General features: G+C 46.8%; 7 protein-coding genes across 7 annotated transcripts; 4 read left to right on the top strand and 3 right to left on the bottom strand.

Moving 5' to 3' along the window:
* Positions 1 to 1,124: 1,124 nt before the first annotated feature.
* EDB82DRAFT_532577 (uncharacterized protein) lies at positions 1,125 to 3,644 on the top strand. The gene is made up of 5 exons (XM_025730796.2): positions 1,125 to 1,301; positions 1,349 to 1,516; positions 1,575 to 2,259; positions 2,304 to 2,555; positions 2,617 to 3,644. Exons 1-5 carry the CDS (start codon positions 1,213 to 1,215, stop codon positions 3,520 to 3,522), a joined length of 2,100 nt encoding a protein of 699 aa, XP_025589886.1. The 5' UTR covers positions 1,125 to 1,212; the 3' UTR covers positions 3,523 to 3,644.
* Positions 3,633 to 5,866, bottom strand: EDB82DRAFT_456570 (amino acid/polyamine transporter I; the record flags this gene model as incomplete). Its single annotated transcript, XM_025730795.2, has 5 exons — positions 5,168 to 5,866; positions 5,040 to 5,116; positions 4,712 to 4,987; positions 4,492 to 4,660; positions 3,633 to 4,443 (listed from the first exon to the last, which is right to left on the bottom strand). The coding sequence occupies exons 1-5, from the start codon at positions 5,422 to 5,424 to the stop codon at positions 3,633 to 3,635; spliced, it is 1,590 nt and encodes a 529-aa protein (XP_025589885.1). The 5' UTR covers positions 5,425 to 5,866.
* A 168-nt stretch (positions 5,867 to 6,034) lies between these two features.
* EDB82DRAFT_564770 (copper amine oxidase) lies at positions 6,035 to 8,377 on the top strand. The gene is made up of 4 exons (XM_025730794.2): positions 6,035 to 6,481; positions 6,533 to 7,109; positions 7,158 to 7,283; positions 7,336 to 8,377. The coding sequence occupies exons 1-4, from the start codon at positions 6,147 to 6,149 to the stop codon at positions 8,317 to 8,319; spliced, it is 2,022 nt and encodes a 673-aa protein (XP_025589884.1). The 5' UTR covers positions 6,035 to 6,146; the 3' UTR covers positions 8,320 to 8,377.
* Positions 8,378 to 8,750: 373 nt separating this feature from the next.
* Positions 8,751 to 10,150, bottom strand: EDB82DRAFT_486376 (uncharacterized protein). Its single transcript, XM_025730793.2, has 4 exons — positions 9,456 to 10,150; positions 9,290 to 9,397; positions 9,157 to 9,237; positions 8,751 to 9,111 (listed from the first exon to the last, which is right to left on the bottom strand). Exons 1-4 carry the CDS (start codon positions 9,945 to 9,947, stop codon positions 9,025 to 9,027), a joined length of 768 nt encoding a protein of 255 aa, XP_025589883.1. The 5' UTR covers positions 9,948 to 10,150; the 3' UTR covers positions 8,751 to 9,024.
* Positions 10,151 to 10,359: 209 nt separating this feature from the next.
* Positions 10,360 to 12,694, top strand: EDB82DRAFT_486379 (fungal-specific transcription factor domain-containing protein). The gene is made up of 2 exons (XM_025730792.2): positions 10,360 to 10,520; positions 10,605 to 12,694. Exons 1-2 carry the CDS (start codon positions 10,366 to 10,368, stop codon positions 12,508 to 12,510), a joined length of 2,061 nt encoding a protein of 686 aa, XP_025589882.1. The 5' UTR covers positions 10,360 to 10,365; the 3' UTR covers positions 12,511 to 12,694.
* A 307-nt stretch (positions 12,695 to 13,001) lies between these two features.
* EDB82DRAFT_456577 (voltage-dependent anion channel-domain-containing protein) lies at positions 13,002 to 14,444 on the bottom strand (the record flags this gene model as incomplete). Its single annotated transcript, XM_025730791.2, has 1 exon — positions 13,002 to 14,444. A coding segment is annotated over one exon (1,337 nt), but the record flags the coding sequence as incomplete, so codon positions are not given.
* A 2,323-nt stretch (positions 14,445 to 16,767) lies between these two features.
* On the top strand, positions 16,768 to 17,949 carry EDB82DRAFT_532583 (uncharacterized protein; the record flags this gene model as incomplete). The annotated part of the gene is made up of 2 exons (XM_025730790.2): positions 16,768 to 17,139; positions 17,204 to 17,949. Exons 1-2 carry the CDS (start codon positions 16,815 to 16,817, stop codon positions 17,947 to 17,949), a joined length of 1,071 nt encoding a protein of 356 aa, XP_025589880.1. The 5' UTR covers positions 16,768 to 16,814.
* Positions 17,950 to 17,962: the final 13 nt, after the last annotated feature.

The following is a 17,962-nucleotide window of genomic DNA, read 5'->3' on the forward strand; positions in this document are numbered from 1 at the left end:
GATGTTTCTCAGCCTCTCGTGTTAAGAACCTGACGCGGCAGCATGTTCTAGTGAATCTTGATTCATCTCTACAAGGGGACTCTTGGTTTACAACTACAGTGCTATGTACTAAAATCGGCCCTAGAATTTGGTGATTGATAGTATGTAGATTCCTATAATTTATATTGTGCCTCCCAACCAGGTCAGTACTTACTTACATCTAGATAAACCTCAGTTCAATGTTAGTGCGTAGCAGGATCAACAACTGTGCGCTGGAGCGACTGTCATCATCGTGATATCGGGACATTGACTTTTTATATCCAAATGATATGGTTCGTTTGTGAATAGTGCCAGGCACGTCTAATTTCCATCGGCTTTTCGTCTTACGGGCGATTGTCATCGTGGAAATGTGCACATTCCCCCAGTCTTTGTATCTGCACTGCAGCACACTACTCAATGCAGGAACACGTAATAAATCGCAAATGCGCTGAATAGGGATGAGTAAGCTTTACCGTAGCTAGCGACCGTGTAGTGTAAGCCTTGGGCTCTAATAGGCGTCTAGGAATTTTATTACCAAAGACTAGTCTACATGACAATGTGAATAAGGAATTGGCACAAAAGCTGCACCAAGTATAGAATCATACTTGATATTACTACCTTGTGCTTGGATATTATTTTCCAACAAACTTCACAGGGCAAATATAGCCTGGATTCATGTTTAGCCATTATTTTAGTCGTGTCCATGTTAATGAAGACGAAGAAATGTGGAACCAACAAGTACCTGGTCTAGGTAGTAGGGTAGGCAGAGACCTAAATTTATTTGGTTACACTGTTTTCCAAACCGGAGAAGCAATACCACACTCAACAGTTTCATCATTCATCTTTATTGTTACATAAAACAGCCGAGGCAATTCAAAGCGCCTTTTGTAGTTCGTGTGGTGTTTATTGTGGACGTCGGAAGTCTGCAGGAATTCCGGAGCACTATAGAACTTAGTACATGATTTCCTAGGGTCTCACTGAGAGTCCCGCATTTCGGGTCTAGCATAAGTGCCTTCCTTATCTTGACACACTTGACTAGCGGAATCACTCAAAAGTGCAGGGGACCCCAGAGTGGCCGGCCTGTTTTTTAGTCGACCACTTTTCCACCTTTACTATGACACTGCATAACTAAACCCAACTGTACCTGATTATCATCTGTCTTTTCCCTCCCATGACTTTGATCCATGTGTCGTCATGGAAATCAACCCCAAGCGATCAACAGCTGAATCATTAGAATTATCTAATCGACGCAGCAAACGCGCCAAATACGCGCCGATAGCATGGTACACGCGTCATACAGATTGGATTGGGCTTAAACTGACATTATCAGTGATACGTGCAAGAAACGGAAATTGAAATGTGTAAGAGAAGAAGGCGAGCACGTCTGTAGGAGATGCGCTGCGAATAACGCTGAGTGCGTCTTTGCTACTCCTGCCACTACTCACTCATCAAATGAAAATAATGACCGTTCGACAAGACGGTCAACACTGGAGCCACAGTTCGTCAAATCATGTCTTAGTTGCTTAGGAAAACCCAAAGGCTAATCAAATTGGTAGACCAGATCTTACATCTCTGAATCAACAAGTTGCTGCCCTTCAAAACCAAGTCAGCGCCTTAACAACAGCTCTGCACGACGTATCTCAGCGTCTTCCTCAACTCACTGATCCATCTACCACAACATCTATGTCGCAGGGCCACGCATCGACATACAGACAAGAACTTCGAAATGTCAGAAATGAGCCCAGAGAACCACAATTTGTTGGTCCGATGCGATCCGCCTACAGCTTCCAAATTGCCGAGAATTCTCTTTCGGGCATGGGTATCGAGCGCTGCCCGGGTACCGCCATGAGTCTGTCTGCTTCCCCATCAGATTCAGCGCCAGATATTGAAAGTGACCGTGGATCCCTCCCATTGAGAGATGTTGATGTTCTTTCGAGTTTGGGTGCAGGGGAGATAAAGCGACTTCTAGAACTGTATCGCGAAGAAGTTGCAACTGTATATCCATTTATCGAAATGGAAAGCCTGTCTCGCAATGTCACATCAGTCCTTGATTCTCCTGAAGAAAATACGCTCAAGGAAATACAAGCTATCAAATTAGCTGTCGGTACAGCTCTGGCAATCGAAGCCCAAGGGCAGAACAACCTTAGCAAAAGACTCGTAGACGAAGTCGAGCCTGTGATATGCAGTGTTTCAGGCGAAGCATTTATCGATATTCAAGAACTTCAACTGATGATGATGCTGGTGCGTATTCCACTCTCAGTATGCCTCCGACTAACATATGTCAGAGCATTTACTGGTTCTTCTGCGGAGAAGAACTTCTAGCCTGGAGGGCCATTGGCAGTGCCGGAAGAGAATCTATTGAAGCTGGACTACATCGTCGGGCCTCACTTCTGGAGAACTTCAAGGACCCCCAGGAACGGGATTTGGCTTTGCGATGTTTTTGGTGCGTTTATATCCTTGACCGGAGGTGGAGTTATGGTACAAGTTTGTCTTTTGGAATTTCGGATCGCGACATTGATCCCCAACTGCCAGATCCGGTATGTCTCCCTCGCGTTATATCGTCTTACAGAAGGTACCATATGCTGATAAACTGTCCAGACCCACCATCCCTATCTTATGTGTATGGTCTCCTACGCTCGGTTATGTTCCAAAGTCTGGGAAGAATTGCCCCTCGACTCATCACCTCTCTCCATCCCGAAAGACAAAGTGGATTTGTTTGACTTCCTAACTCAGAAATGGATGCATTCCATACCTCATAACTTACAACTCATCTTTCCGCGCCTTTCTCAAGCACCACAACAGCAGCCCCGAACATTACAACGTTTACGAACCCTCCTCTATTTAAGAGGCAATCATATACGGAGTCTAGTTTTGCGACATCACGTTATGAGTACCGCCAACTTACGCGCCGATCTGCAGGGTGCACAGCTCGTGGTTAGTCTAGCTCAGGATACTATCCAAGTACTGGTGCACCTGAATGAGACAAGTGATATATATACTCGTCAGAAGCCGACATTCAATTATTTTCTCACTGCTGCTTTGGCGTCTATATTACTAGCGGTATGTAACGCACCAGACGTATTTGCAAACCGCTGCAGACAAGACTTTCGAGATGCCGTAAAATTGCTAGAGAACATCTCACAGCAAGGACAAGTAAGTCGAAGACTTTGGAGGTCGATCCGAGGGACAATCAACCGTGCTTTATCGTTGGATACGTCTCTTGTATCAAGTGGGAATGCAGTTGTGGCGAGAACTCTTGAGAATGAAGCTCATTCTGGGGCGCAGAAGGATACTGGACATCACCATGAGGACACTTCTACGGGCACTCTTGACCTCGGTGATTTTATATCCGATAGATTCGGTCTGGAGACCGATTTGTTGAATTTATTCAGCGCTTTTGAGGAAGACAGTCTGCTCAAGGGATCTATGACACATGGAGGACTAGATGGTCAAACTGGGATTGGGCTGGACGGAGATTTGAGTAGATTTAATGGCATGATGTAAGTCAGGATATCACGTGTATCTACCAAGGAAATTTTAAGTCGATAACAGAGGCGTAATTGTGTATTCAGGGGTTACTGATTCATAATAAACTACCATTGACAGGGACAATCTTAATATACCGAATCCCGAGCACCATCCAGAACAGCCATGTCAACATTTGGTACTTGATACTTCTTCTTTCCCCAGATAACATAATACAATCCCCCCAGGAGTATCCAGCCAGCCATGACAACAGTCGAGTAATTCATGTTCTGTGCTGTAACGGGCATGACGGAAGGGAAAGCACTAAACACCACAACAACTATGATCCAAATCAAGCTAATGACGTTGAGCATAGGACCTGCAACACGTCCAAGCCTGAAGGGACCAAAAGCATTGACAGATTGAAGACGCTTTCTGGAAAACAGCATAGCGATGATGGGGAATGCATAACTACTATACATCCCGATGATGGCCATGGACAAGATTGCATTGAAGGCAGTCGTGTTACCAAGGTAAATAAAGCCAAGCAACATTTGCAGCACGACCGTCACAACAACGGCATAGACGGGGACTTCGTACCGCTGATTGACTTTGCTGAGCTGCTTGTCAAACGGAGTAGATCTGTCCCGTGCAAAGGCCCACAGTGTTCGCGACGTCGACGTAGTACCCGCGACGGTAGCAGCCCCGGCGACGAGTATGATCAACAGGGATAGAAGGGTAGTGCCGACCTCGCTCTTTGTTGCGTCGAGGAAAATTTGCATGAAGGGATATCCCGTGCGGGTTGTGACAAGGGTCTCTAGAGGACCGGCGGAATAAAGAAGGATGATCGCGTACACCAATCCAAGGAAACCGTTAATGCCGACACTACCTACCATCGCGATTGGAACGTTGCGGCTTGCGTGGGGCATTTCTTCGGCCAGATGGCATGCAGCGTCGTATCTGGACAGGGTCAGTTCTTGTTTTCCGAGTTACGCGGAGTAGACATACCCTAGGAAAGGATAAACAGTACTCAAAAGGCCAACTAGCCACGAGACACCATCGTCGCTCCAGCCACTTTGATTGGTGACCTCCTTGAATACGAAAGAAGAAGTGTTCTTAGGCGCCATCACACCGAGAACGACAACAACTATGACAAAGCCAAGGACATGGATAATGCCTGATCGATTCAATTAGCATCGACATTGCCCCTGGAAGTACAAATACGTACCAGACACGTAGTTATGCCAAGGTAGAGTTCTGTGACCCCAGACATTGAGCACAAGGGCATATATCAAGACAGCCCAGTAGAATAGAAGGCCCTGCCATCGCTCTGGTATATATGAAGAATCGTTGATGATGATAAGTGATTGTGTTTCGAGACCGGCTGCAAAGGCTGCGGAGGCAGTCAAGACTACCTGGCCGCCTATGCTGACCCAGCCGGTCATGAAGGATGCGGAGGAGCAAATCGAGGAGGGGGCGAGGGCTGCTACCCAGTGGTATTGTCCTGGGCAATTGAATTAGCAGGGTATATTGAAACGAGAAGAATGGGGATGTACCTCCTGCAGTAGGATATATAGAAGCTATCTCACTAAGAGAAGCAGCAACACATAGCGAAAAGATGGTCGACAGAATACTTGATTATGTGTAAGTATGATTCCATCAAGGAGGCATTGAAAGGGCATACTAGTTGTAGAAAACACAAGGCGCTCCTCCGTTGACCAAAGCGGTAGCAACGACAGTTGATAGAGCCTCCCAAGTGGCCCCAAGACAAAGACAAAGTGCAATCAAAGAGACCAGAGAATATTGTCTTCTCAGTTCCTGCTCATGTCCAAGCTGTGCAAGGCGCAGGGCGTCTTCGCTCGCAGAAGGCGCGTCAGTAAGACTTCCAGTACCTTTATCCATGACTTGTTTCTCCAGGATATCTGCTTCGTTTTTCGACATTGTAGGTTAATAAGTCGATATATTATTTCTCATCAAAGTGTGTTGGTCTGTTAATGTATCTCGGAAATGTTGTGACTCGAGAGGACTTGTCAGTTAATAAATAAAGCAATACTGATAAGGATATGCTTGTAATTAGAGTTTGTGATTCCCTGTAACCTGCTTAACTCGTAGCAGACCCGCCTAAACGAAACCTGTCGGTTGAAGCAATGTCGAGGAGGTTGTAACTTGCAATGTTTGAGTATTAGGAATCAAATGCAATCCCCACGACTCTGTAGCACCCCAACGTCAAGTAATACGCTATCTCGGAATCGCTCATTGCGACCACATCACTAGTTCATGTACGGATATAGCTTCGTCAGAGTGTAGCATAGCGGCGATAAGAATATGTACTGTTCCCTGGATAGCGCGGCACGTTTCCGATAACAGATCTCGAGTCAGTGGGCACATACGCACTAGACAGGGGGTTTATCAAAACATGGGGTAGCACAGTTGCGACTCCGTACCCTAAAACTTAAAGACATGGTCCCATGTTCCGAGCTCAATTCCGCCATGGTGACTCGGAATCCTTCATTCCGAGGGCCAAGAGGGAGTATTTTAACAACCAAGGACAAGACAATCTTTCATTGTTGTTTATATAACGATTCCGACACATAAAGCTTTATACCCTACTCCAATCATTGTTTTTATCCAATTATATTCCTGCTTCTATCTTCTAGATCATCATGCCTATTCCACATCCATTGTCCGCATTAAGCGCAATTGAGACGAACCTTGCGAGAGATATTGTTAAACAGGCGCACCCTGGCGCCTTGCTTTATTTCAGACAGTCCTATCTTTTCGAGCCGCCAAAGGAGGAAGTTCTCAAGTTCTTGGAACTAGAGCACTCTCACTCTCTGCATTCTTCATCCCCGCGACCTGATCGTTGTGCTCAGGTCTTTTACGACATCATTGGTGGTGAATCCAAGACACAGTACTATGAGTCCGTGGTTGACCTTACAAAGAGGACCATTGTCGAGCAACAGGTCGTTAGTCCCGAGCATCAATCTAGTTTGACAATGTAAGCCATTCCCCAAGTTGCGTTTTTGGTACAGGCCGCTAACATTAATAGCTACGAATTTGAAGATGTCGTTAAGGCAGTTGGTGAATCAGAGCTCTTCAAGGAGAAGCTAGCAAAGATCAAGCTCCCACCGGGCTTTGAGCCTGTCATCGAGCCCTGGCCCTATGGCGCGCCAGATCTCGAGGATGGAAACACGCGTTTCTTCCAGGCCCTTGTTTTTGCGCGTGATACTAAGAACGGACACCCCGACTCTAACTTTTACGCCTATCCTGTTCCTCTCATTCCAGTTATGGATGCAAGGACCAAAAAGATCGTCCGCGTCGAAGAGCCAGCTACAGGAGGCAAAGGTGATAGTCTTACGGACAAGACCCATGCGCCGGGTCTTCTGGATCATTGCCAGCCAGCAGAGTATATTCCCGAACTTGTGTCTGGAGGTACCCGGACGGATGTAAAACCTTTGATGATTGTGCAGCCTCAAGGCCCAAGCTTTTCTGTCTCGGATGGAAACCTTATCCAGTGGCAGAAATGGCGCATGAGGGTCACTTTCAACCCTCGTGAGGGTGCAGTTATTCACGATATCCGCTATGATGGGCGTCCTGTCTTGTACAGATTGAGTATCAGCGATATGGTAAGTTATACTTGAGACGAATACTGCAAGATTGCTAACCATAAATAGACTGTTCCTTATGCTGATCCCCGACCACCTTATCATCGCAAGCAGGCGTTTGACTTTGGCGACGGAGGTCTCGGACACTGCGTCAACAGTTTGGCTCTCGGCTGTGACTGTCTAGGAGTTATCAAGGTATGTCATCTCTTAGATCCAAGACAAAACCCAATACTCACAATCTCGCTAGTACTTCGATGGTGTCCTCATCGACTCAGATGGAACAGCTTCAGATACTAAGAACATGATTTGTCTTCACGAGCAAGACAACGGCATCAACTGGAAACACACCGACTGGCGCACTGGCCGCGCCGTTGTTACCCGCCGACGCGAATTGGTTATCCAATTCATCATCACACTCGCTAACTACGAGTACATCTTCAACTACAAGTTTGACCAAGCTGCGGGTATCGTCGTGGAAGCTCGCGCAACAGGCATCGTGTCAGTTGTGAATATTGATCCTGGCAAGACAAGCGATTGGGGAAATGTCGTCAGCCCTGGCGCGTTAGCTCAAAATCACCAACATGTTTTCTGTGTCAGAATTGATCCTTCTATCGATGGCACGGAGAACACTGTCGTGCAGGAAGAAAGTCTTCCATTGAGAATGGACAAGCGGACAAATCCACAGGGCAACTTGTATGAGGTTTGCCAGACACAGATCACCACATCTCAGGGCCTTGACGCAGCCCCTTTCAACAACAGAGTCTTCAAGGTCCAAAACCTGAACAAGCGAAACCCTGTATCTGGAAAGCCAGTCGGTTACAAGATCACTCCCCCACCTACCCAACTCCTGCTTGCCGACCCCAACAGTGTGCAAGCCAAACGCGCACTCTTTGCAAAGCATCACATGTGGGTAACAAAGTACAAAGACCACGAGCTCTACGCGGGAGGTCGCTACACTTTGCAATCTAAGATTGAAGTCGGGGGTGTCAGCGACGCAGCTGATCGGTGCGATGATGTGCTGAATCAGGATATTGTCTTGTGGAGTGTCTTTGGACTTACGCATAATCCACGAAGCGAGGATTGGCCAGTCATGCCGGTTGAGATGCTTCAGTTGCATATCAGCCCTTCGGACTTTTTCACAAGGAACCCGGCGATTGACGTGCCGAGTGACAAGGATGTGGGATCAAAATTAACATCAGGATGCTGCAAGCAGGAGGGGCCAAAGTTGTAAATTATCTTTATGTAAAATTATCTGTTGCTGTATAGAATGAAAATCTTTTCACATCGAGAACTTAGCAATGCATAGTATCGATATTACGTACCTGTGTTACCACGCCCTGTGACAACATCTGAGCCTCTTCGCATCAGGTTTCAATAAATTAACTTCACGTTTAGTTTCAAGATCGGAATCGGCAACTCGGAATCGTTTGAGGATACGACTGAGGCCTGCTGCCCCTATGATCTCCCCTAGCCCTGGCTGCCCACTACACAAAATTTCCGTATATGGGGAAATCTTGTAGCAGATAGTATTACGCACTTTAATCTAAAGCGACGATCACCAGCATCCCTTGATCATTGGATCTCCACCTTCCAAGCCTGTGTCAACATGGACCAGCAAGCATAAGTTCTTATGTAATAATGTTGTAGTGGCGGTTAACAAATGTAGGAATAAACTCTAACCGTATTCCAAGTCAGCAAGGATAAGTCTACATCGTGGTATTATAGTGTCACGGCTAGGCAATAACCGAATCACATTAGATCGTCCATATCTTTGCTATCTGGGATCAAGATACGTTATCTGTTCCGCCCGAAACCGAGATTGAAACCTCGCCCTTATCTACCTGCTCGGAATGTGATGCTCGGAAGGGTTCCGACGTTGTGCACATCACATATACGTACGCGAAGAACAACACTACAACCATTGCGACAGTCTGTCTCATACAGAAAAGCCTGAATCAATAATAACGTTAGCTCCTGTGACAGACTCCGATTTAAGAAGGAGAATGATCTGATCAGCCACATCCTGTCAACTATTAGCATTTGTTTCCGAAGTGGCGAGGTGACATACGTCAACCTGGGTGATTCGCTTGAGGAGAGTCTTTTCTCTTGCCTCATCAATCTTTGACTGTGGAAAACCTGCGATCCAGTTCTGCCACTATTAGCTATTACTTGTACATCATGGGGGTCACTGGCCTCCCTACTGTTTCCATAAATCCCGGAGACACTGCGTTTACACGGATTGATGGCGCCATAACCATAGCTAAAGACTTTGCCAGATGAATTTGGGCAGCTTTCGTGACCGAGTAAGCCTAGGGTATTTGTAAATTTGGCATGTCTCAAAACATCTACAGAGAAGTAGGGACTCACAATTGAACTTCCACTGGGCTTGACTCCAGCAACAGACGAAGTCATAACAAAAGACCCATTTGCCTTATCGAGATATTCCTTCGCAGCATGACAAAGAAACAGATGTGACTTGACGTTGGCCGCATAACATTTATCCCAAACCTCTTCATCGACATTATCGTCAAGATCAGAAAAGTTCGCGAATTGGGTCCAGCCGGCGTTTGACACCACACCGTCAAGCTTGCCCATAGCAGCAACGGTTTCGGCTACCAAGCGCTGAATTTCGGATCTCTTAGTGACGTCGGCTTGAATTGCGATGGACTTGGGAAAGGGATCTTGTTTCCTTGACAATTCTTGGAGTTGAGAAAGCGCACTGTCAGCACGGTCTTTGTTGGAGGCGTAGTTTATCACGACATTTGCACCGAGTTCGACGAGTTTGGTGGCTACACTGAGACCAAGCCCAGACGTGCCTGCTGTAACCAGAATGACTGAGCCTTGAATGATGAATGGCATTTTTTATCAGGGGATGATCGCGTTTGAACTGTCTGTTGGTACGGTTGAGGTCTGCTCATGCAATGGTGAGGAGTCCAGATCTCCGCAATACCGAAGTCGGGTCTAATTTTGGAATGCGAAGATACATTGTTCACGAAAGAAAATGGTCACTATCGCTTAAATTGCTTACACTGAGTCAATCATAGAAGTATCGATCAGTATTGAGAATTTCTAGATAATATACTATAGCAGCAGTTCAGAATACACACGTTCTAGAGAACAATGATGATGCGAGTATCTCCAATGACGCTATATCCGTTCGATTCCCGAACTCTCGGCTCTGAACTCTCTGGAGCCGAGACTACCCACTCACTGTCGATCCTTACCGCCAACCGGTTCCGATTTCTCCTCTATCCATTTGACACAGCTTTGCATCATCATGGACGCGACGCCGCGAAAAGCGCAACACGACAAACGTCGGCGCCAGCAACGAAAAGCATGTGATATTTGTCGTCGTCGCAAAGTCCGCTGCGACATTGTTGACCGACCTTCGGGGCCTTGCTCAGTCTGTGAAAAATCAGGCTTGGAATGCCGGTAAGTCTCGGGTACCACGGCTCCGAGATCATTGGCTCACCGTGTGTCTGTAAAAAGAGGGAGCATAGTGTTAATATTTAATAGATCAAAATGGACGGATGAAAGAAGAAGTTCGGTATTATCGAGACATTCCTTGCAGGACAGAACAAGAAGTCAATCGCCACGGATATCTCATCCGGATCCGGACCCCGGAGCCGTACAAGGTCGGAACACCAACGTCGATACTCATTTATCTACTATCGGACCCGATCAGGAATCATCCCAACAACAACAACAACAAGACAAGAGACAAAATGCTCCCCAGTCGGATGGCCAAGAGAAACTCGCCCGAGAAGGTTTAGCCCGTTTCTTCAAGCACGGTATCGGTGCAGCAGCATGGGCTGTCTTTGCCTCTACCAAGAGCTTTCGTATTGCCTACGTTGGAACAGCTGTATCAAATCTGGTGCATCTCGTTGACTTGCACAAGTCCTTCAGACAGCCGTATTCTTCCATTCTAGGAGACATTTCGGGACCGACAGGACCGGATACACATGGCTCATTTGCGGATTCTGCGGCCGATGGAAGCTCAACTAGTGATAGGACAGGTGGTGGGAAGCCATTGCACTACCCATATCCTCCTATCCGGCAGGTAAACTCTTGGAAGCCGACACCGAGCTCGTGGGGTATGTCGCAGGACCTGGTCACGGAAGTCTCATCTTTTCCTGCTCAAGAGGTTCGCGATGCTCTGGTCACAGCATACTTTGAGCATATTCACCCTTTTCTCCCCATTGTGTCGAAGCCAGAGTTCCTTGCTAGGTACCGCACTCCTGATAACCCGCCACCACTACTCCTCTTCCAATCAGTTCTTATGGCAGGTGCTCACGCATGCTCTCATCCCCTCGTTGCAAATGACCGTCATGCTGTGCAGAACATCCTCTTCCGAAGAGCAAGCATGCTATATCACATGCGCCATGAATCAGACAGGATGCATCTCCTACAAGCCGCAGCGTTGTTTACATGGCACATCGGTGATGGGGACACAGTCGCGGGGGGGCCGTGGTATTGGGCTGGCATAGCAGTACGTATAGGAACAGGTCTTGGAGCGCACAGAAAGAGTTCACAGCTTCCGGCGGCTGAAATGGCTCAATATCGACGCTGTTGGTGGTCTGCTTTCTTCTGTGAGGTTTTCTCTGCTTTGGAAACGGGAAGGCCGTGTGCGGTGAGAGCAGAAGATATCGATCAACAACCACTCCGGCAAGAGGACATGGCTGATACAGCGACTACCGATCCTTCAATGGTTGAGACTCCAGGCGTAAACCCAGATTTCCTAAACCATCTCGTCGACCTGGCTTACATTGGCTTAGACGTCATTGCCCTCAACGCGCCTGCAAGAGATCGTATGATAGACATTTCATCAATCGATGCACGTCTCGGTCTCTGGTCCCTAAGATCAGGTATATCTACCGTAGCAGAAGATGACGACTCGTGGACGTGCCATCTACGCATGCACTACAACCTCCTCCTCCTCCATCTCCATCGCAACCTCCCGTCTCCCAGCTCCTCGTCAATATGTTCCGCCGCCGCCCAAGCAATTGTAACATCACTCGAAAAGCTTTCTGCTCGGGATGAACTTTGTCAATGCCACTTTACATCCGTCAGTGCTGTGACAGCGGCGGGCATTCAATTTGCAGGAGAAATACGCGCGGCAGTGACATCACAAACCTTTTTGGTGGCTATTAACGCGTTGGAGAGGTTATCGAGACTTTTGCGATGCACTATCTTACTTGCAAGACATTGGCCCAATGCCGAGGCTGTGCATAGTGTCTTTGAGGAACTCCATCGCGAATATGAGACGCTAGTTTCGCAGCGGCTACAGGGTGAGCAGGTCATGGTTCCTGAGAGTCCGCCGGATTGGAACCGGCTGCTTGGAGCAGAGGGTGTGCATCAGTTTAATAGCTTTACATCGGATCAGGACTGGATGAATATCAATAGCTGGACTGACTTGCTGTGAAAGCAAACATATCTTGTTGTTGTCTTCGAAAACTTGGTTAACTCAACATGAACCCATTTCACATAAGTACATAACAAATGTTCAATCGTATTGTCTATCTCCATATCATCTAGGCTCTTACATCATCCATTTACCATTGTCGTCTCGAGTCATCGGCGAAACCGTCATTTGCCCGAGTCTCGCCGAAAACCGGAGTGACGTATTTAGAAAGGGGGAGCAGCAACTTCAGAGTCATGTTATCGGCCCTGTTTCACGGACTCGTAAGACCGTGGTCCCAGCGATTACGATCCAAGCATCAGAAGAAATTCTCGTCTGATTCTGGAAAAGTTTCCTGACCAAACCCCTGTTACCACTTTATTGCCTAATGCTTAATCCTTGTCGACGGGCATCGAAGGTTCTAGCCCGGCTTGGGCCGTAGTTGTGGACACCATCCATACAATAAACTATCACGAAGATGATTATGGTGATGGCAATGAATTAATATTATGTATGTCTAAATCTAAAGACAGTTGGTCTAGTCCTTGTAACCTTTTGTCTATCCTGTATCCCATGGTATCTCTAAACGCAAAACCCATTACTCCATCTCAAACAAAACTTTTAGTGGTCATCGGCATCCTCATCCTTTCCAGGATGCATGATATCTCGTACAAACACAGCTCTAATATTAAAGAAAATAACAATGAAAAACGTGATGACAAGGAGAATGCTCATAGCACTTCCAGTCCAGAGAAGGCCTTCAGAATTGAACGCTGTCCCGATAGAAATGGTAGCAAGTGCAAATCCAGTGTTGGGAAAGACCATAGGCCACCAACCCAGATGGAAGGCTTTAGGTGGAGATGAAATGACTGCGACGGCGGCGATAAAGAACCACCACAAACTCAATGCCCAGAGGAACACGGCGCATAGAAGCGCGACAGTGCGGACAGTTTCGACATTAAGAGCCAAGTCATCAATACCAGAGATGGTCTTTGGCCAAGCATTGGCCATACCAATGAGAGCCAAGGCTGTGAAGGATGGTGGACCGACGTTCATGAACAAAGCAGTGCGGTGTTCACGGTTGGGAAGACCGGATTGCATGAGTCGACCGATCATGTGAGCGTACATCATCATTGACACGCAAAAGCCCAGTCCTTGACAAGTCAGACCAGCAAAGATAATAGGCAGAGGGTTAAGATGCGTCTGTGTGTCGAGGATAACTGTCGCTACTGTTCCAGCTAGCATGACGGGAAAGATGGGTAACAACCAGCCAGGCATCATAGCCTGTAAGCTAAAGCTATGTCCTGCAAAGAGAAAAGAGTATTGCCAGATAGCTAATACGAATGTGGCAATGACATAGATCCAGAAGATGGTTTGTGTTGCCCAAGAGTATGAAGGGTCGTCGTTAGGAATGGCATAGCGCTGAGTGCTAGTGATCAAGGAAGCAATGGCGAGAAAGAAGGTAGGAAAGAAGAAACCTTCCCGATGATGTGTAAGTGATCGTGTCAAGTCACCACGATTGAACGAAAACCGAAGAATCATGCCAATGCAACAGAGGGTAAAGATTAGGAGGTTGATGCTGTACAGCACTGTACCAATTATCCTCAACCCAGGGAATTGATGAGGTTGTACATGAATAAGCAACGACAACCCACCTGCACTCATTGGAAGGACATACCAGGCCCATGTGAAATGATGCAGTCTTTGTCGTAGTGACAGTGGTTGTTGCTGTTGTTGTGGTGTGTCATCGTCGCTGCTGGTGTCATTGCTGCCCTTTTCGGGGTCTGGGGTTGGCTGAGATAAAGCTGTTTTAGCAGCATGATGTTTTAAAAAGGCCTTTGGGTCATTTTCATGAGTGGGAGGTGGTGGCGATGGGGCGGAGAAGTCGATAGAGTTACGCCTTGTGGGTGAATTGGAATCTACCCAAGTGGTATTGAGATCTCGAAACTGATCCATTTTGGGGAGTCTAAACGATGGAAGGCTTGCAGGCTAATGGATGATGCAATGACTGATTTGAGTACCTGTAAAACTATTGAAACGAGAGTAGCGGCATGGCTTATTTATAAAAGCCAGGGCTTGAATGTTCCATCGATAAGTTATCAATGCTCAGTCAAACCGACCCATTCTCGTAGTCAAAAGGGGCGATTGCAAGATAGTTTCGACCCAAACTTATCAAAATCTCGTGATAAAACCGTGACTCGAGTCGAAGCGAAGCTTCCATTCCCTGCCCGAAAGCGGGCTCTGTTCCACTGTAAATGCCGTGGCTTTGAGGCTCATCGGGTGCTAACTACAGGGGGCGGACGCTAATTCTTCGTAGAAGGATTAGCGCTGTCTTTGGTGGCCGGATTTGTAAGTCCTGGAAGTGAGTTGACATTTACTGACAGGCTATTCCTGGACATGAACATGATGCTGTGGCTCGCGGAATGTGAATCCGGTGCGCCGGTTCCCGGTAGCCAACTCATCGGACCAGCATGAAGCAAGGGAGAAGAGATAAGGCCGAGCCTCAAAAACTTAAACAGGTTTTCGCCACAAGCACGTCCATAATAAGAGATTGAGAGAGGCCTCACCACGACGACACGACAACGCGACAACACGTTATTCTCATAAATACTTAGAACACACACCGACTCTTCTTTTACTTTATTATAGTATCAGTTAACCGTCTCTCTGGTCAACAAGATAAAGCAACACTGGTACAAAAGACCAGGCCTGTATCAAAAGTGGACTGTCTTTTCGGTGTCTGTTCCCTTTCGCCACCCAACAACCAAGACGCTACTTTCAAGCCCAACTTCCCAGGATCTTAAATGAGTTACCAGGCCTGCGGGAATGATCGGGTTGCGTTTGAGCCTCAAGCGCGTCTGCGCCATTCCTCTCAAACATCATGTCTCAAATTTAAAGATTTTTCGCTTCCTATTAACGCCCAATGCCAGGATTGTAGTGGGGACTTATAATTAAAGTACTTGATAAGATAATCTTTAAGCTGCAAGATCAACTTTTTTGCTTCCTTCGTTGGGCTGATGTTTTATCTATTGGGAGAATTTTTGTCGTTTTAACCCTTGTTGTCTTGATTAGTAGACAGGGGCTGTAATGAAGGGATATCGCTTTGTTATGCATGCTTGTTCGTGTCTTGTGTCTGACCTTGGTCAACAATAATGGACACGATCAATGATCGAGTCATGCTCTCCCCTGTTGGATTGATCGTTGTCTTCGATTTTCGATGATTAGCCTTGTATGCAAACTTTTCACAATGCTAAGGTTACTGACCAAGATAAACGACTTTGCGTATTCAACCGACCCTTTACCAGGCCCTGTATCCCTGGCAACATGAATCCTAAAATCGTTATCAAGCGAAAAGTCTCTTCTTTCGACCTTCTGGATGGCCTTACATCTCGTGGGTAAGTGAGATAACACCATTTTCATGATTTATCGCGTTTATAGTCTTCATGCGCAAACAAATTAGCCTTGAAGTTAAAAGCAGTAAGTATCAATTCAAGTACATCGAAAGGAGTCGGGCATAGGTTTAAAGCCGGAAGAAAAAGAGGCGAAACACATTGATTTCGTGAGCGAGTCGAAGGGCCTTTTGAACTTTCTAGACACGTTCCATGCCATACAGACAACGGTCATATGTCCAGCCAGTTTCTTTATTTGTCATGACACATTTGTGTCCATCACTCCCTCAAACTTCCTACAGTCAAATAATAAAGGAATTTTTATTCCGTGCGGCTTCTCTCGGAGAGTTACGCAATTAACATCAAGGAACTACCGCGTACAAGAGTGCTGTGTACCGCTCTGCCTTGAATGCAGTCGAGACTAAGTTTGTTGATGGTACGGTGCTAGTCTAATATTGTACGTTACTGTTCGATATCTTAGTATCCCCTACTTATTCTAAGATATACAGCTGATTGCTCTACCCTCACTAAGCTCAAGGACTTATTTTAGGGGATATCACAGTACGTTGAAAACGCCAATACACCCCCGAAAGCCCTTCAATTTACAAATAACCACTGGGCTTCGAAACGATCTCCATCATCGGCGCACATATACTGACGTATCGATATCGTACTGACTCGGCTTCATAGAAGCCGTTTTGATAAGGTTGGTGCGACAACTATTAGGTTTGTCAGGCGACAATGGACAGCATACTCGCCAACAAACCACCCAGGGTTCCCAATTCAGCTACGCGTCTAGACCAGTAACTATTGTGGCTGGCTTTTGTCAACTACACGTGACAACCCGTTGTACGTATGCCCTGTTATTCCCTCAATCATCTTACTTTCCACATCATGTCCGATATTTAGGATAATTCCACATCATCGGCATTCATTATCATGGCGGCACAACAAGAAATAGATCCTCGGGCATTTTTCAAAGACGGACGTTTCTCGCAAACCTTCCACCTCCCAGCAGATCCATCTGATGATCGTGGGACAGCTATTCAGGTCAAATACGCCGACTACGGCTATCGCAATCCCTCTAACCCCCAAGAGGAAAATGTTCTTCTCTTCTTCGCACCGCTCTGCGCATCGCGCATCATCCATTGTGCGAAAGACGAGCTAGCCAAGAAGCACCATGTACGCATCGTGGTAATGGACCGGCCAGGCTTTGGTGGGACGGATCCTGTCAAGTTGGAAAAGCGCGCCGTTATATGTCGAAGTATGCCGTGCCGTTACTCTCTTTCATCCTGCGGCTTGACGAAGTAGTCGCTAACAAAGAATAGAAATGACACTGGCTCTCTTGAAGCATCTTGAGATTGGCAAAGTGTCTGTTGCATGTCATAGCGGAGGAACAGTGTACGCTCTCGACATGCTGCTTCACCATCCCGAGATACTCCATCCCGGGCGCTCATATATGGCCATCGGTGCGCCTTGGGTCTTACCATCGAGGTCAAATATCTGGTCCATGTCGTTTGTCAAAGCATTACCTGTAGGCATGATGGCACAGGCAGACAAAGCCATTGGGTTTTTCAACAATACTCTAGGTCCAGCGTTCACCTCTTCTGTTGGTTTCAGTCAGTTGTTCACAACGCCAACTCCACTCGGTCCTGAAGGAGATTCCGAATTCGCCAAGTTCGAGGAGTCGCTAGAGCCTCATCTTTTCAAAATCGTTCATGCGGAGAGTATTGAAGGGTTCTCGGACGAATCCCTGCTTCTTATGCAAAAGATAAATGGAATATCTGGATTTGGCGACTGGCTTGACTACGACGATCTGGTTCCAAAGTTGGTGAGTGTGCTGCGAGAATCTGGCCGACAATTAACTATCGATGTTTTCTACGCCGAGACAGATTCTATGATAGGTGCGCCTGAGACGGCAGGGCCACAATGGATGAATGCTTGCTGGAAGGGAGAACAAGTTGGCGATACCATCAGTTACAATGCAAAGACTATCAAGGGGGCTGATCACAACACTATATGGAGCATTCGACGAGGTGTCCCGGAAGAGGTCTTCAAGAAACTGAGTCAATGACTTCTTTCAACTT

Source organism: Fusarium venenatum, assembly GCF_020744135.1.
Source record: "Fusarium venenatum strain MPI-CAGE-CH-0201 chromosome Unknown EDB82scaffold_1, whole genome shotgun sequence".
Classification (NCBI taxonomy): domain Eukaryota; kingdom Fungi; phylum Ascomycota; class Sordariomycetes; order Hypocreales; family Nectriaceae; genus Fusarium; species Fusarium venenatum.

Excerpts from the sequence above, each read along its gene's own strand:
- EDB82DRAFT_532577 (XM_025730796.2), top strand. The coding sequence starts at position 1,213 with ATGGAAATCAACCCCAAGCGATCAACAGCTGAATCATTAGAATTATCT. Across the intron at positions 1,302-1,348 it reads AAATACGCGCCGATAGCATG|TGATACGTGCAAGAAACGGA; the intron begins GTACACGCGTCA and ends TGACATTATCAG. Across the intron at positions 2,260-2,303 it reads TTCAACTGATGATGATGCTG|AGCATTTACTGGTTCTTCTG; the intron begins GTGCGTATTCCA and ends AACATATGTCAG.
- EDB82DRAFT_564770 (XM_025730794.2), top strand. The coding sequence starts at position 6,147 with ATGCCTATTCCACATCCATTGTCCGCATTAAGCGCAATTGAGACGAAC. Across the intron at positions 6,482-6,532 it reads CATCAATCTAGTTTGACAAT|CTACGAATTTGAAGATGTCG; the intron begins GTAAGCCATTCC and ends TAACATTAATAG. Across the intron at positions 7,284-7,335 it reads ACTGTCTAGGAGTTATCAAG|TACTTCGATGGTGTCCTCAT; the intron begins GTATGTCATCTC and ends CAATCTCGCTAG.
- EDB82DRAFT_486379 (XM_025730792.2), top strand. The coding sequence starts at position 10,366 with ATGGACGCGACGCCGCGAAAAGCGCAACACGACAAACGTCGGCGCCAG. Across the intron at positions 10,521-10,604 it reads AAATCAGGCTTGGAATGCCG|ATCAAAATGGACGGATGAAA; the intron begins GTAAGTCTCGGG and ends AATATTTAATAG.
- EDB82DRAFT_486376 (XM_025730793.2), bottom strand. The coding sequence starts at position 9,947 with ATGCCATTCATCATTCAAGGCTCAGTCATTCTGGTTACAGCAGGCACG. Across the intron at positions 9,398-9,455 it reads AGCCCAGTGGAAGTTCAATT|GCTTACTCGGTCACGAAAGC; the intron begins GTGAGTCCCTAC and ends CAAATACCCTAG. Across the intron at positions 9,238-9,289 it reads CTCCGGGATTTATGGAAACA|AACTGGATCGCAGGTTTTCC; the intron begins GTAGGGAGGCCA and ends TAATAGTGGCAG.